A 17,574-nucleotide genomic window follows, 5' to 3' on the forward strand; every position below is an offset into this window, starting at 1 on the left:
AGGTAAGACATATTATCTGGCGTTTTGTTTCGCAATATTATGCAAAAGCAACTTTTCTTACCTTCTGGTACCTGCTGATCTGTATTTGGGATCTGTATAAATCCTGAAAAATTGCGAGCGTTCGCCTTTGTAGTCCGTGGCGACACCGTAGTCAATAAGCTTCTTCTTTTTCTTGTATCTTCTTGTTATGGGACATTCAATCCTCAGATGTTGCCATTAATAATATAAAGTAGTGTAAAGTTCTTACTTATATCTGTCAGTAAACTCGCCATGAAAGCGCTAAAACATACCGGTATAGTGAGTTTACATTATTCACCCAAGGAACTTTAGTTATTAGAGAGTTCCGGTCGGACGTTTTTTCACTGGACACATTTCCCGGCCTTGTTGTTGTTTCCGGATGAGGAGATGCTGCTCCGTTATTGATTGAAGTAAAGTCTGAATGTCATTAAAACAGTTAGCGCCATCTTTTGACACTTCTTCCACTCCCATCCTTGCACGCTACACCGCTACAACAAAGATGACGGGGAGAAGACGCTGCAGAAGGTGAGCCACGTAAATAAGACCGCCGGCAAAACGGCGCATCCGGAAGCGACTGTCAGAAAGCGGCTTTAAGATGATCTGTAAAACATCATCTATGCAATATTTTGACTAAAGAACCACCATTACATGTTATGTAGACCAGTGGTCCCCAACCACCGGGCTCGATTGGTACCGGGCCACAGAAGAATTTTTTATCATTATTATTATTATTTTTTTAATATTTATTTATTTTTATTTATTTATTTATTTTTATTTTTTTAAAATTAAATCAACATAAAAAACACAATATACACTTACAATTAGTGCACCAACCCCAAAAACCTGGACATGTTTCAAACATTGGCGGGGTTTTTGCGTGAGACTGAGCCTGCGCCTTCATTCAACACGCTGCTGCACGATCACCTGTCTGTGCTTTTAAAAGAGTTTGAGCGCTACTTCCCAACTTCAAAAGACCCACGAACTGCCAAGGAATGGATCCGCGACCCATTTGTCAACAAAGCAGATGAATCCAGCATGTCTGTGCAAGAAGAAAATCAAATGCTGGAGATCGCAAATGACGGCACCCTTAAAAGTGTATTTCAGACAAAAACTCTGCCTGTTTTCTGGATTAAAGTCATGGCAGAATACCCCGAGATCGCCACCACAGCACTGAAAACACTGTTGCCATTTCCAACATCCTATCTGTGTGAAGCAGGGATTTCTGCAGTGACAGCCACCAAAACAAAACAATGTAGCAGACTGGACATAAGCACACTTCGGGTGTCTTTGTCTCCCAATACCCCCAGTTGGGACCGTCTCGTTGCAGAGAAACAAGCTCAGGGCTCTCATTGATTTAGCGTTACGGTGAGTTAAAAATCTCATGCAATTTATATTCGTTTTTAATGTTGTATCTGCATCTTATTTTGAAGGCATGTAAACGTTACCATAGCAATGAAAATCAGAGCGCGTTGGGCAGAGGGAGGCGAGGGAGAGGGAGAGGAGGAGCTTGTGAGTCGACTCGGGCACACAAACATGCAGGAGGCTTATCTGACGGTCCAAAGTGACAACTTTATTTCAGCTGTTGAAAAATAACATTCATAATGACAGTAGTGTGGAATTGCTGGTTCTTGTCATTTATATATTTTTCCACGTGATTTTTTTATTTATGTATTGGGCAGACAGGAAGTTACCAGAGACTTTGTTGTTATACTCATGTTATGTTGTTGGCGCAATGTGCTAATAAAGGTCCATATGAGTACACAGTGGATTCACGTTTATTATTTTAATTTTTTCATGAAACCCACCCCCGCCCCCGCCGGGCCGCGGGACAAATTAACAAGCGTGGACCGGTCCGCAGCTACAAAAAGGTTGGGGACCACTGATGTACACCACAAGGAAGTGTTTTACATTTAGAAAAAAATAATATGACTCCTTCAATGCGCCCTATAATCCGGTGCGCCTTATATATGAAAATAGACCATTCATCGGCAGTGCGCCTTATAGTGCGCCCTATGGTCTGGAAAATACGGTAAAATTATATTGTGACGCAAACCTTAGAAACGAAATCTCATCAGCCGACATCCACACTTGTTGGGTTTTTTGTGTACAAGAGTGAAAAGACCAACAAAAACAATGACAAAATGTGGGGAAAAATGTTAAAAGCAGTAAAATCCTCAAAATTGTTTATACAAACCCCGTTTCCATATGAGTTGGGAAATTGTGTTAGATGTAAATATAAATGGAATACAATGATTTGCAAATCATTTTCAACCCATATTCAGTTGAATATGCTACAAAGACAACATATTTGATGTTCAAACTCATAAACATTTTTTTTTTTGCAAATAATCATTAACTTTAGAATTTGATGCATTTTTTGGGAAGCTGTTTTTATACCCAATCATGGCCCCCACCTGTTCCCAATTTGCCTGTTCACTTGTGGGATGTTCCAAATAAGTGTTTGATGAGCATTCCTCAACTTTATCAGTATTTATTGCCACCTTTCCCAACTTCTTTGTCACGTGTTGCTGGCATCAAATTCTAAAGTTAATGATTATTTGCAAAAAAAATAAATGTTTATCAGTTTGAACATCAAATATGTTGTCTTTGTAGCATATTCAACTGAATATGGGTTGAAAAGGATTTGCAAATCATTGTATTCCGTTTATATTTACATCTAACACAATTTCCCAACTCATATGGAAACGGGGTTTGTATATGAAAAAAGCTCGAAAATAGACCATTCATCGGCAGTGCGCCTTATGGTCTAGAAAATACGGTAAAATTCTATTGTGACGCAAAACTTTGTAACTAAATCTCATCAGCTGACATCCACATTTGTTGGTCTTTTTTTGTGTACAAGAATAAAAAGACCAACAAAACAATGACAAAACAGTTTTTTTCAACACAAAATTCTGGAAAATATGGGAAAAATGTTCAAAGCAGTAAAATCCCCCAACAATTCTTATAAAATGTTGGTGAACAAATGCGTCTCCAAATGTTCAGGACCATTTTGAATGAGTGCGGAACATTGGAATGTTCTGACTTGGTCACACTTACTTGCAAGAGGCGCACACAAAGCAGTGCGGGTGGTAAGTCTTTCCCAGCGCAGACACCACTTCTCCTTCGATGAAGTCCTGGCAGCTGAAGCAGCTCGTCCCGTGAAGCCGCTGGTAGTCCAGGGTGCACATGTACTCGCCTTGCCGCAGGAAGAAGCCCCCATTGGCCAGCTGGCACCCGCACACTGGAGAGGGGAGGCAAACATTTTGTTTGTGAAAAAGTAGCGTTTTGCATAACAGGCCACAAAGAAGAATGTAACACAGGGGTGTCCAAAGTGCGGCCCGGGGGCCATTTGCGGCCCGCAGCTAATTGTTTACCGGCCCACCACACATTCTGGAAATACTATTGTAAAAATAAAAAAGAACATAAAAAAAAGTGGAATGAGGTGAAATCTAACAAGAAAAAGTTGCAATGTTGACACAAAAGCTGCCATGCAGGCTGTTTTTTTCTTCTTTTGTCTTTCTTCATTTTTCTTTTTTTGTCATTGCTCAAAAAATAAAAATAATGACAAAAAAAATCCATGTTATAATGAATTATTTTCAGGGCTCCAATTACTTCAAATATTTGACTTTAAAATGTTTTATGTGGTAAATATTGCATATATTGTGTAGTAGCCATATAAAAACATCAAAGTTTTCTTTGACAAAAGCGCATAAAACAAACAAAATAATAGTTCCAGAATAAAATGGACAGACATATCTGAAGTTCATCTCGTAACTTAGGTGTTGAAAGTAAAAGAAAAACCTAATAAAAATGTATCACTTTATGAGTGGGGCACCTTTTGGATCCCAAATATATTTAGTGATTTTTTATTTATCTTTTCACTGTGAAAAATATGAAAGAATTCAAATCAATGGTGTCCTGCATTATTGATCTTTTAGGACTCTAATTACTGAATACTGCATATTTCAGTTTTACTATAAAAAAACTAAGTTGTTTTTGACAGAAAAGCCATAAAACATTTTTTTTAATTTGTATTACTTTATATCAACTCGAAGTTGATATAGAGATTTACTGTAAGCGTTAAATAATTAAAAAAATAATAATAATCTGACTTATTTTTAACATTTTAATGACTGAGACCCTTTATGGTCCCCAAGACCTCTAAAGGTAAAAAATAAAAAATGCATATATTTTGTTATGGTTTAAAAATGAAAAATATCAAAATGGCCCCCACATGCTTTAATTTTTCCGTGTGCGGCCCTCAGTGGAAAAAGTTTGGACACCCCTGATGTAACAGGTGTGCACTTGTGGAAGTTAAAGTTAAAGTACCACTGGTAGTCTCACACACACACACACTAGGTGTGGTGAAATTACCCTCTGCATTTGACCCATCCCCTTGTTCCACCCCCTGGGAGGTGAGGGGAGCAGTGAGCAGCAACGGTGGCCACGCTCTGGAATCATTTTGGTGATTTCACCCCCAATTCCAACCCTTGATGCTGAGTGCCAAACAGGGAGCTAATGGGTCCCATTTTTGTAGTCTTTGGTATGACTCAGCCGGGGTTTGAACTCACGACCTACCAGTCTCAGGGCGGACACTCTTACTCCGTTAGTTACTACTGTATGTAGAACTAGAACATTTTGATGGACCTGCTATCTGTGCCCTGGACCTATGGCCAGGGGTCGCCGGAAGGCGCAGTACTTTTAAGATGGTGAGTGTCTGAATCTGTGAGTTGTAGGTGTAACTATACAAAATGAGCTACAGAGTTAGCCTAAAACGTTAGCATGCTTACATAAAATTGCTAACATTTAGCATGTGTGCTAACCTGAGCATGATAACAGTTAGCATGTTGTCTTAGTAACTTCACTTGGTCAATACAACATTTCAAACTAAAAAATAATATAATAATACGAAGTATGTACCATATTTTTCGGAGTATAAGTCGCACCCGCCGAAAATGCATCATAAAGAAGGAAAAAAACATATATAAGTCGCACTGGAGTATAAGTCAAATTTTTGGGGGAAATTTATTTGATAAAACCCAACACCAAGAATAGACATTTGAAAGGCAATTTAAAATAAATAAAGAATAGTGAACAACAGGCTGAATAAGTATACGTTATATGACGCATAAATAACCAACTGAGAACGTGCCTGGTATGTTAACGTAACATATTATGGTAAGAGTCATTCAAATAACTATAACATATAGAACATGCTATACGTTTACCAAACAATCTGTCACTCCTAATCGCTAAATCCCATGAACGTCTAGTCTCTTACGTGAATGAGCTAAATAATATTATTTGATATTTTACGGTAATGTGTTAATAATTTCACACATAAGTCGCTCCTCAGTATAAGTCGCACCCGCGGCCAAACTATGAAAAAAACTTATAGTCCGAAAAATACGGTAGTATGATTCACGCTATCGTATCAGATCAAGCCTCCAATATCTGCATCGACCTGTATCGTATCGGAAGTAGAAAAAGTCAATACTCAATACTTTGCCAACATATGGAAGTAGCATAATAGTTGTCAGTAAGTTACTGAAATTGACAGGAAACGTGACATTGTAATTCTTATTAATATTGATACTGTTGTTGATATTATTCATTTTTGTTTGACTACTTTTTGGATTGTTTTGTGTCATGTTTGTGTGTCTTCTCAATTACTCTGTTGATTGCTATTCTGAATGTTGCCGGGCCGAGTTTGCTTTTGGGAACTGGAAATGTATCACCTGCACTGGCTTCCTGTGCACTTAAGATGTGACTTTAAGGTTTTACTACTTACGAATAAAATACTACACGGTCTAGCTCCATCCTATCCTGCCGATTGTAATGTACCATATGTCCCGGCAAGAAATATGCGTTCGAAGAACTCCGGCTTAATAGTGATTCCCAGAGCCCCAAAATAGTCTGCGGGCTATAGAGCATTTTCTATTCAGGCTCCAGTACTATGGAATGCCCTCCCGGTAACAGTTAGAGATGCTACCTCAGTAGAAGCATTTAAGTCCCATCTTAAAACTCCTTTGTATACTCTAGCCTTTAAATAGACCCCCTTTTTAGACCAGTTGATCTGCCGTTTATTTTATTTTCTCCTCTGCCCCCCTCTCCCTTGTGGAAGGGGGGGCACAGGTCCGGTGGCCATGGATGAAGTGCTGGCTGTCCAGAGTCGGGACCCGGGGTGGACCGCTCGCCTGTGCATCGGTTGGGGATATCTCTGCGCTGCTGACCTGTCTCCGCTCGGGATGGTCTCCTGCTGGCCCCACTATGGACTGGACTCTCACTATTATGTTAGATCCACTATGGACTGGACTCTCACTATTATGTTAGATCCACTATGGACTGGACTTTCACAATATTATGCTAGACCCACTCGACGTACATTACATCCGGTCTCCCCTAGAGGGGGGGTCACCCACATCTGCGGTCCTCTCCAAGGTTTCTCATAGTCATTCACATTGACATCCCACTGGGTTGTGAGTTTTTCCTTGCCCTTTTGTGGGATCTGAATCGAGGATGTCGTCGTGGCTTGTGCAGCCCTTTGAGACACTTGTGATTTAGGGCTATATAAATAAACTTTGATTGATTGATTGATTGATATTATTATTGTATTATTGTGTATTATTTTGTTGGACGGATTAAAAAAAAAAAAAAGTGGGTAGGACACAACTGGCTTGCTTATAGGGGGCGTGGCTTGAAGGGAGCGTGTTTCGAAGGAATCAGATCCATGTTTTGGAGTACCGTATTTTTTGGACCATAGGGCGCACCGGGTTATAAGGCGCACTGCCAATGAGCGGGTCCAGTCAGGTTTACTTTCATACAAAAGGCGCATCGGATTATAATCATACTTGCCAACCCTCCCGTTTTTACCTGGAGACTCCCGGTATTCAGCGCCTCTCCCGATAACCTCCCGGCAGAAATTTTCTCCGCATCGGATTATAAGCATACTTGCCAACACTCCCGTTTTTACCTGGAGACTCCCGGTATTCAGCGCCTCTCCCGATAACCTCCCGGCAGAAATTTTCTCCCGACAAACTCCCGGTATTCAGCCGGAGCTGGAGGCCACGCCCCCTCCAGCTCAATGCGGACCTGAGTGGGGACAGCCTGTTCTCACGTCCGCTTTCCCACAATATAAACAGCTTGCCTGCCCAATGATGTCATAACTGTAGAATGATCGAGGGCGAGTTCTTGGTTTCTTATGTGGGTTTATTGTTAGGCAGTTTCATTAACGTCCTCCCATCGCGGTAACAACACACAACAAAAGCAGTCACGTTTAGTCTACCGTAAAGCAGTTTGTCTGCCGTAAACAGCAATGTTGTGACACTCTTAAACAGGACAATACTGCCATCTACTGGATAGCCTCCAGAACACTGAAATTCAATTCAAGTATTTCTTTTATTTATATGTATAATAAAATAAATATATATATATATATATATATAAATATATATATATATATATACATATATATATATATATATATATATATATATATATATATATATATATATATATATATATATATATATATATATATATATATATATATAGCTAGAATTCACTGAAAGTCAAGTATTTCATACATATACCTATATATATATATATATATATATATATATATATACAGTATATATATATATATATATATATATATATATATATATATATATATATATATATATATATATATACAGTGTTGGGTTAGTTACTGAAAACCAGTAATGAGTTATAGTTACTAGTTACTTCATTTCAAAAGTAACTCAGTTCCTAACTCAGTTACTTACACCAAAAAGTAATGCGTTACTTTGAAAAGTAACTACTTAGTTACTTCTTTTTTTCTTTTCTTTTTTAAAAGCTCCCATTAATGCCCTTCAGCCTTCATTTCAGTACTGTTATTGCACTGCAGAATAATACAATGTGTTGATCAACTTGACATGCATTTTCATCACTGAACTCTGCTAAGCAATGTGGTCTACATACAACACACAAAGACAAAGATATGTTTCAAAGGCCAATTTGTTTCTGGCCAGAACAAATTGACAAAACTATTTTAAATAGCTGCAACATAATGGCACTTTAACTTGAACTTGAAGTAGATAGGATCTTTTATCCAAGACACAACTTACATTTAACTAAAATGTTATTTTCTTTGTGCTCGACAAAAGAAAAGTATTGAGAATTTGTCCTTGTTAAAAAAATCGACTCTTGGCTTCGCCTTGATGTCTTGTTAGTTATGATAGTAGCGTTTATGTGTGTGCGTGTGTGTGTGGCCCTTTAAGATATGACAGCATGTGGGTGAGGGATATGGCGTGCACAAAGGCACCACGCGCGCGCAAGAGGGTGTCGCGCGCGCGCAACGAAGTGGAGAATCAGCGCGCGATAACAGTTTTTACGCGCTTGGATTTTTGGTACTAATGTGACGCCATAGAGGGACGTCAGTGAGTGAGTGGGCGAGAGAAGTGAGGGACCGGCGACAGTGAGTGCTTGCTGGTGCTCTCTCTAGCTTGCTGGATGGCTGCGTCCAATAAAGTCACAAAGTTGCAACAAACCGCCGGCCTCGTCATTCACCCTCAGCTGTAAAGACCACTTCCGGGTAAAGTGAAGGTTGTTAGCCCCGAAGGAACGTCTCCCCTGCGCTCCTCAACTACGGTATGGGAGTCCCCCCCGCCCCCACCCACACAAAGCACGTACGCCTTTTATTTTCCACCGCAGCGCTGCCACAAAACACACTCAGATCTTCAGTTTCTAGCCGATACTACATAAAAAATAACGTAAAATAACGCAGTAACGCATCATGTAGTAACGGTAACTGAGTTACTGAATATAAAAAATAACGCGTTAGATTACTAGTTACCGCCGAAACAAACGGCGTTACAGTTACTTTGTAACGCGTTAGTCCCAACACTGTATATATATATATATATATATGGAATACTTGAGTTGGTGAATTCTAGCTTAAATATATTCCCCTCTTAACCACGCCCCCCGCCCCACCCCCGACCACGCCCCCACCCCTACCCCCACCTCCCGGTATCGGAGGTCTCAAGGTTGGCAAGTATGTTATAAGGCGCATTAAAGGGGTCATATTATGATTTTTTTCTAAATGTAAAACACTATCTTGTGGTCTACATAACATGTAACGGTGGTTCTTTGGTCAAAATGTTGCATAGATGATGTTTTACAGATCATCTTCAAGCCGCTTTCTAACAGTCGCTTCAGGACGCGCCGTTTTGTGGGCGGTCTTATTTACGTGGCTCACCTTCGGCAGCGTCTTCTCCCCGTCATCTTTGTTGTAGCGGTGTAGCGTGCAAGGACGGGAGTGGAAGAAGTGTCAAATGATGGAGCTAACTGTTTTAATGACATTCAGACTTTACTTTAAAGGCCTACTGAAACCCACTACTACCGACCACGCAGTCTGATAGTTTATACATCAATGATGAAATCTTAACATTGAAACACATGCCAATACGGCCGGGTTAACTTATAAAGTGCAATTTTAAAATTCCCGCCACACTTCCGGTTGAAAAACTCCTTTGGATATGATTTATGCGCGTGACGTCACAAAATCCACGGAAGTGGTTGTACCCCATCTGACCCGATATAAAAACCTCTTGTTTTCTTCGACAAAATTCCACAGTATTCTGGACATCTGTGTTGGTGAATCTTTTGCAATTTGTTTAATGAACAATGGAGGCTGCAAAGAAGAACGTTGTAGGTGGGATCGATCGGTGTATTAGCGGCTAAGTACAATACTTACAGCAACACAACAAGGACTACTTACTACGCCTAGCCGATGCTTGCCGCCAAACCCACGGATGAAGTCTTTCGTCGCGCCGTCGATCGCTGGAATGCAGGTGAGCACGGCTGTTGATGGGAAGATGAGGGCTGGCTGGCGTAGGTGGAGCGCTATTGTTTTTATCATAGTTCTGTGAGGTCTGGTTGCTAAGTTGCTAAATTAGCCTTAGCGTCGTTAGCAACAGCATTGTTAAGCCTTATCAGGCTGAGAATTTTTAACCGTGTAGTTACATGTACATGGTTTAATAGTATTGTTGATCTTCTGTCTATCCTTCCAGTCAGGGGTTTATTTATTTTGTTTCTATCTTCATTTGAGAACGATGCTATCACGTTAGCTCAGTAGCTAAGTGTGTCACCGATGTATCGTCGTGGAGATAAAAGTCACTTTAAATGTCCCTTTCGCGTGCTCGACTCTCATTTTCAAGAGGATATAGTATCCGAGGTGGTTTAAAATACAAATCCGTGATCCACAATAGAAAAAGGAGAGAGTGTGGAATCCAATGAGCCAGCTTGTACCTAAGTTACGGTCAGAGCGAAAAAAGATACGTCCATCATTGCCTCTTAAGTCCTTCACTGTAACGTTCCTCATCTACGAATCTTTCATCCTCGCTCAAATTAATGGGGTAATCGTCGCTTTGTCGCTCCGAATCTCTCGCTCCATTGTAAACAATGGGGAATTGTGAGGAATACTAGCTCCTGTGACGTCACGCTACTTCCGGTACAGGCAAGGCTTTTTTTTTATCAGCGAGCAAAAGTTGCGAACTTTATCGTCGATTTTCTCTACTAAATCCTTTCAGCAAAAATATGGCAATATCGCGAAATGATGAAGTATGACACATAGAATGGATCTGCTATTCCCGTTTAAATAAAAAAAAATCATTTCAGTAGGCCTTTAATCAACAATGGAGAAGCATCTTCTAATCAGTGGCTCAATAATGCAACAACGCCGGAAATGTGTCCCGTGAAAAACCGTCCGACCGGAACCCTTTAATAACTAAAGTTCCGTTGGTGAATTATGTAAACTCACTACAGTTTTTAGCACTTTGATAGCCAGTCTACTGACAGATATAAGTAAAAACTTTACACTACTTTATATTAGAAATGGCAACAGCGGAGGATGAATGTCCCATAAGAAGGTAGAGAAAAAGAAGAAGCTTAGCACAGACTACAATGGCGGACGCGCTCAAATTTTCCGTACTTATGCAGATCCCAAATACAGATCAGCAGGTTCCAGAAGGTAAGAGAAGTCGGTTTTTGCATTATATTGCGAAACAAAACACCAGATAATGATTGCTAAAAGGTGCCATTTTCCTTATACACGCACCATAATAATACTCGTATGTTTAATGCGCCGACAATCCATCAAGCGGTACGGCTTCATAGCTTACCAAAGTCGTACTAAAAACATTTTGACAGATTTTTGAGCGCCGTGTGTAATGTTCTATATTTTCAATGGAACATCTAAAGTTTTGGTGTTGTTTACTGGCGTCATCTTGCAGTTTACACATATCTCTTATGTGTGACTGCCATCTATTGGTCACACTTATCATTACACCATGTACCAAATAAAATAGCTTATAGAGGTTGGTAAACAGACCAGATTTATTTTTGAGAAAATGAAAGGATTTTAAGTGCGCCTTATAGTCTGAAAAATACGATAATATGAATTGTTCAATAATACATTTTTTGTATGAAATAGCTTCAACAAAATGAAATAAATAACTTTTCAAAAAAAAAGGGAAAGTGACATTTATCTGATCTACTAAGATCCAAATGACATGTGCTAAATAGCATGTACAAACTATAAAATTGCTCCCACTCGTAGCGGTTAGGCATTGTCAACTGTTTGTGATTCCAAGAGGCGGAGGACATCAGGCAGCTTTCAGGTAAATTTAGTGTTTAATTATTTTCATTACTCAACTGGGAAAAACTCCAGAGAAGCAAAAAACTTAGTCTACAACAGTGTTTTTCAACCACTGTGCCCTGGCACACTGGTGAGATATTGTCTGGTGTGCCGTGGAAAAATATGCAATTTCACCTGATTGGCCTCAAAAATATTTTTTTGCCAACCAATAATTATAATCTGCCAGAAATGTGCCGTTGTTGAATGTCTGCGCTGTCTGAATGAGCATGTAATACTCCTCCAAGTCAGTAGGTGGCAGCAGGGAGCTAGTTGTTGTGTAGGCCTACTTTGAGAATTAGTGGCACATTAGTGGTTATGGTTTCCATTCATATCCAACAATTGCTTCATATTTGGTCAATATACACTACTGAGTATCATTTGTTAACATTTTCTGTAGTGGGATTTTTTTCAATCCCAAAAAATGTGCCTTGCCTCCAAAAAGGTTGAAAAACACTGGTCTACAAAAACAAGAAACATAACAAGTTCCTCTAAGTGACACAACAAAGTCTAAACGGTGGCTTAAGGCCAAGAACAATCTGGCAAGGACTGTGGTGGTGAGACGGGTATAAGAAGGGGCATTTACAGCAGGTGTGTGTCCTAATCACAGAACAGAGGCCGGTGTGTGAGCTCAGCGCTCCTAGCAACGGGAACAAAGGAGGGAAGAACATAAATACTCACTAAACATAGGGGAGACTATAACCAAAACAAGACCAGACAGGTCATGACACTACTATTAGTGGTGCGGGTGATCTACCAGGACTGTGTGCGCAGTTGATGACAAGTGGTGCAAACCTCCATATTTAAATGACGATTTTTTTTTTCACCATGGAAACACTCATTGATCATGGTATCATGCTCCAACCTGTGCCAGTTTGCACATGTATGGACTTTTATCATGTTTTGTAAATAAAGAGAGATGACGATGCAAACCTTTAGAGCACAGGTGTCAAACTCAAGGCCCGGGGGCCAGATTTGGCCCGCCACATTGTTTTATGTAGCCCGCGAAACCCTACAAATAATGTGAGTCAGTAAAGCACCTAATTTTTTTTTTACTAAATGTATTTCTATTTTGACATTAACATTGCATGTAGGCCTACTGTGTGCAATTGCATGTATTTTGACTTTACTATCATCTGATCATGCAATAAACATGATATTAACATCTATTAAAATAATAATAATAATACAATAATGTGGAGGGAGCGTGGTCGGCGCGCCTCCTGCGGAAGGGAGTGTGTATGGCCGGCTTCGAAGCCCAGCTGACAGGTGAGTAGATTGCCCAGCTGGGGCTGGTTATCTAATCACCTGCCTCCTTTATCAGCAGTGTCCGAGGCGATGAGGGGGGGCGGAGAGCAGAGAGAAACGGACACACGAGCGAGAAGGAGGCCGCTGGCGAGACAGCCCTGGACATTAAAAAAATACTTGTGTAACCCTGTATCTTGGGCTCACGGAGATTCTTTCGGTCCCAGGGGAACCCACCACACAAGAGACTTCCACAAATAAATACTGTATTTGCTTGTCACCATGGTTAATGATTTCAAAGCAAGCTATCCATCAATTTGTATAAAAAAAAATGTAAAGGCCTACTGAAATGAATTTTTTTTATTTAAACGGGGATAGCAGATCCATTCTATGTGTCATACTTGATCATTTCGCGATATTGCCATATTTTTGCTGAAAGGATTTAGTATAGAACAACGACGATAAAGTTTGCAACTTTTGGTCTCTGATTAAAAAAAGCCTTGCCCCTACCGGAAGTAGCGTGACATAGTCGGTTGTTCGCTTCCTCATATTTTCCTATTGTTTCAAACGCAGCTAGAGCGATTCGGACCCAGAAAGCGACGATTACCCCATTAATTTGAGCGAGGATGAAAGATTCGTGGATGAGGAACGTTAGAGTGACGGACTAGAATGCAGTGCAAACATATCTTTTTTCGCTCTGACCGTAACTTAGGTACAAGCTGGCTCATTGGATTCCACACTCTCTCCTTTTTCTATTGTGGCTCACGGATTTGTATTTTAAACCATCTCAGATACTATATCCTCTTGAAAATGAGAGTCGAGAACGCGAAATGGACATTCACAGTGACTTTTATCTCCACGACAATACATCGGCGAAGCTCTTTAGCTACTGAGCTAACGTGATAGCATCTGGCTCAAATGCAGATAGAAACTAAATAAATAAATCACTGACTGGAAGGATAGACAGAAGATCAACAATACTATTAAACCATGTACATGTAACTACACGGTTAATAATTCTCAGCCTGGCAAAGCTTAACAATGCTGTTGCTAACGACGCTGAAGCTAACTTAGCAACCGACCTCACAGAGCTATGATAAAACATTAGCGCTCCACCTACGCCAGCCAGCCCTCATCTGCTCATCAACACCCGTGCTCACCTGCGTTCCAGCGATCGACGGTGCGACGAAGGATTTCACCCGATCATAGATGCGGTCGGCGAGACGGAGGAAGTTAAGGTGAGTTCGGCGGCTAACGCGTCTGCTATCCATCTCTGTCTTCCTGGTTGTGTTGCTGTAGTCCGCTGCTAATACACCGATCCCACCTACAACTTTTTTCTTTGCAGTCTTCATTGTTCATTAAACAAATTGCAAAAGATTTACCAACACAGATGTCCAGAATACTGTGGAATTATGAAATGAAAACAGTATTTTTGTATTGGATTCAATGGGTCCGAATACTTTCGTATCAACCGTTAACGTCACGCGCATGACGTTTTCAACCGGAAGTTTAGCGGGAAATTTAAAATTGCCCTTTATAAGTTAACCCGGCCGTATTGGCATGTGTTGCAATGTTAAGATTTCATCATTGAGGGCGGCGTGGCGAAGTTGGTAGAGTGGCTGTGCCAGCAATCGGAGTGTTGCTGGTTACTGGGGTTCAATTCCCACCTTCTACCTTCCTAGTCACGTCCGTTGTGTCCTTGGGCAAGACACTTCACCCTTTGCCTCTGATGGCTGCTGGTTAGCGCCTTGCATGGCAGCTCCCTCCATCAGTGTGTGAATGTGTGTGTGAATGGGTAAATGTGGAAATACTGTCAAAGCGCTTTGAGTACCTTGAAGGTAGAAAAGCGCTATACAAGTACAACCCATTTATTTATTTATTTATTTATATATAAACTATCAGACTGCGTGGTCGGTAGTAGTGGTTTCAGTAGGCCTTTAATAATTTTATAGGCAATTATGTAATAATTAGCGCTGTCAAATGATTCTTAAAAAAAAATCAGATTGATCACAATTTTAAATTTGGATTAATCGTGATTAATCACCATTTTTAATTTGGATTAATTATGATTAATCACTGTTTTAAATTTAGATTTTGTATGGTTAATCACAATTATTTATTTGGATTAATCATGATTAATCACAGGTTGTTACTAGTTTAAATAATCTAAAATAATTAAACAAATATTCAGACATCGAAGCAATTTTATTGTCAGAATATTTTTAAATGTTTTACTTGAATATGCACGTCATTTATTTGCTGAGTTTTTATCTAAAGTCCCATCTGAATGTATTTTAAAGTGCAATTGGCAGTCTGAGTCTCCTCACTCATCTTTGCACTGATGTATGCATTGATCTGATCACTGACCGTGGAACAACCCGCGCCGCCTTTCAGGTTACCATCTGCGTTTGCGGTAAAGAAGCATGTATGGTCAATATAAATTGCGTGATTAATCTGCGTGCATACATGATTTATGCGATAATTTGTTGTGTGGTTATTCACATTGTTATAATGATTAATCATTATTTTTGATTAATTATCTTTTTTAATATAATGAGGCGGTCATACAGTATATTTACGGTTACATGCGGCCCTCTGAGGGCAGCCATAATTGTTACGTGGCCCTCAATGAAAACAAGTTTGAAACCCCTGCTTTAGAGGACCAGGCCCTGTATGTAATAAAGTGCTACAATTGCTTGCCTGGGGAACCCTACTCAATCACTTTGTCAACATAGCAAAGTGAGCATCATTCCAGCACTTATGACTGTACTAGTTGGTAAAGTGCAGCCAGGCTGGTGAACCTTACTCCATTACTTTGTGAAAGGATGAAAGTAGCATACTCACCATCAGTCTAGAGTCTCTACGATATAGTCACTGAATTTACAGGATGCAGAAATGTTGTCATGTTAATTTCGCCAGCAATGGGAACCATACTCCATTACTTTGTCAACATGTACATGCAAGACCCCTTAGCTCGGGGGTGGGTAAATGTATGAAAATGGAAAAAATGGGAGGAAAATGTATTTTTTGTTTTAATATGGTTTCTGTAGGAGGATAAACTTGACACAAACCTTCCTAATTGTTAGAACTCCCACTGTTTGTACTAAACATGCTTTACAGATGACGGTATTTGGCAAGCGCCGTTTTGTCCTACTAATTTCGCCGGTCCTTGAACTCACCCTAGTTTGTTTACATGTACAACTTTCGCCAACGCTGCCAGAGAAAGACATATTTTATGCCACTCCTGCTGTGTCTCATTTTGTCCACCAAACTTTTTATGCTGTGCGTGAACACACAAAGGTGAACTTTGTTGATGTTATTTACTTGTTGGAGTGCTAATCAGGCATATTTGGTCACTGCATGACTGCAAGCTAATCCATGCTAACATGCTATTTAGGCTAGCTGTATGTACATATTGCATCATTATGCCTCGTTTGTAGTTATATTTGAGTTAATTTAATTTACTTATGTCCTCTGTGTATTTAACTTATGTTTGCATGTCTCATGACACATTATCTGTATGTAATATTGGCTGCATTTCTATAGTTTTTTGTGTGCCATGTTGTTCCAGACCACAGCAAACGTTACCCAGCTTGCCAAAGATTGTAATAAATCCATTAGAAGAAGACAGCCTGCTGTTTCCTTTAACCTGGACACACACATCTATAGCTTTGGCCATTCTAAGCCAGTTAGTTCCAGGAGTTATCTCACCCTCTGAGAAGCCTCCGTTTTGCTAATGTTTTCCAATGTTGTAAAAATGTGTAGAATAAATGTTACATTTCAGTCAACAAAGATTTGCGTCAGCCTGCGACACATAGTCATTTTGACAGTGTCAATCAAACATGTACCAAAAACAGACCACAAGCAAAAGGAAAGCGTGCTGATCGCACGGGAAGCTAAGGCGAGACTTAGCGAAGGAATCAAGAAACGGAATTTACCCAACGTAACTGTTGCATGTAGCAAATGATGAAGCCAGCCTGAGCGTGGCGAGCAAGGTGAATAAATAGCTCTCGGATTAGTGCTTGACAGCAGCTGAGCGTGCCGACCACTAACCAGAGGCAGGTGAACCCAATTAATCCCCATTGAAACTAAAACAAACCCAGAGGTGCACAAACAGGAACTAAGGGAGTCCAAAACTAACAGAACATAACAAAGCATGATCCGGGCCATGGATCATGACAGATCGTAGGCTATTATAGCTAATATAGACACTTATTGTATATCATGTGTTGCCTTCATGTAACACTTACTGTATTTTCCGCACTATAAGGCGCACCTAAAATCCTCCAATTTTCTCAAAAGCTGACAGTGCGCCTTATAATCCGGTTATATATGGACCAATATTGAGCCACAACAGGTCTCGCAACTACGGGATGCATAAAGTAACCCCAGCCTCTACAGTAGCGTCTATTCTATGCACCTTATAATGCGGTGCGCCTTATATATGAACAACGTTTTAAAATAGGCCATTCATTAAAGGTGCGCCTTATAATCCGGTGCGCCTTATAGTGCGGAAAATACGGTATATAAGGCTTTTAATTTTTTGCGACTCCAGACAGATTTTTATTTTTATTTTCGGTCCAATATGGCTCTTTCAATGTTTTGGGTTG

At 40.1% G+C, this 17,574-nt stretch overlaps 1 protein-coding gene across 1 annotated transcript in view; it reads right to left on the reverse strand.

The window, feature by feature from the left end:
* ablim2 (actin binding LIM protein family, member 2) overlaps positions 1 to 17,574 on the reverse strand; it is a 94,751-nt gene that overhangs the window by 60,977 nt on the left and 16,200 nt on the right. Inside the window, exon 3 of the mRNA XM_062066213.1 lies at positions 3,079 to 3,262. Coding sequence (XP_061922197.1) covers positions 3,079 to 3,262 — 184 coding nt within the window. The remainder of the gene's footprint in view (positions 1 to 3,078; positions 3,263 to 17,574) is intronic.

The sequence above is a fragment of the Entelurus aequoreus genome, linkage group LG12 (assembly GCF_033978785.1).
Source record: "Entelurus aequoreus isolate RoL-2023_Sb linkage group LG12, RoL_Eaeq_v1.1, whole genome shotgun sequence".
Classification (NCBI taxonomy): domain Eukaryota; kingdom Metazoa; phylum Chordata; class Actinopteri; order Syngnathiformes; family Syngnathidae; genus Entelurus; species Entelurus aequoreus.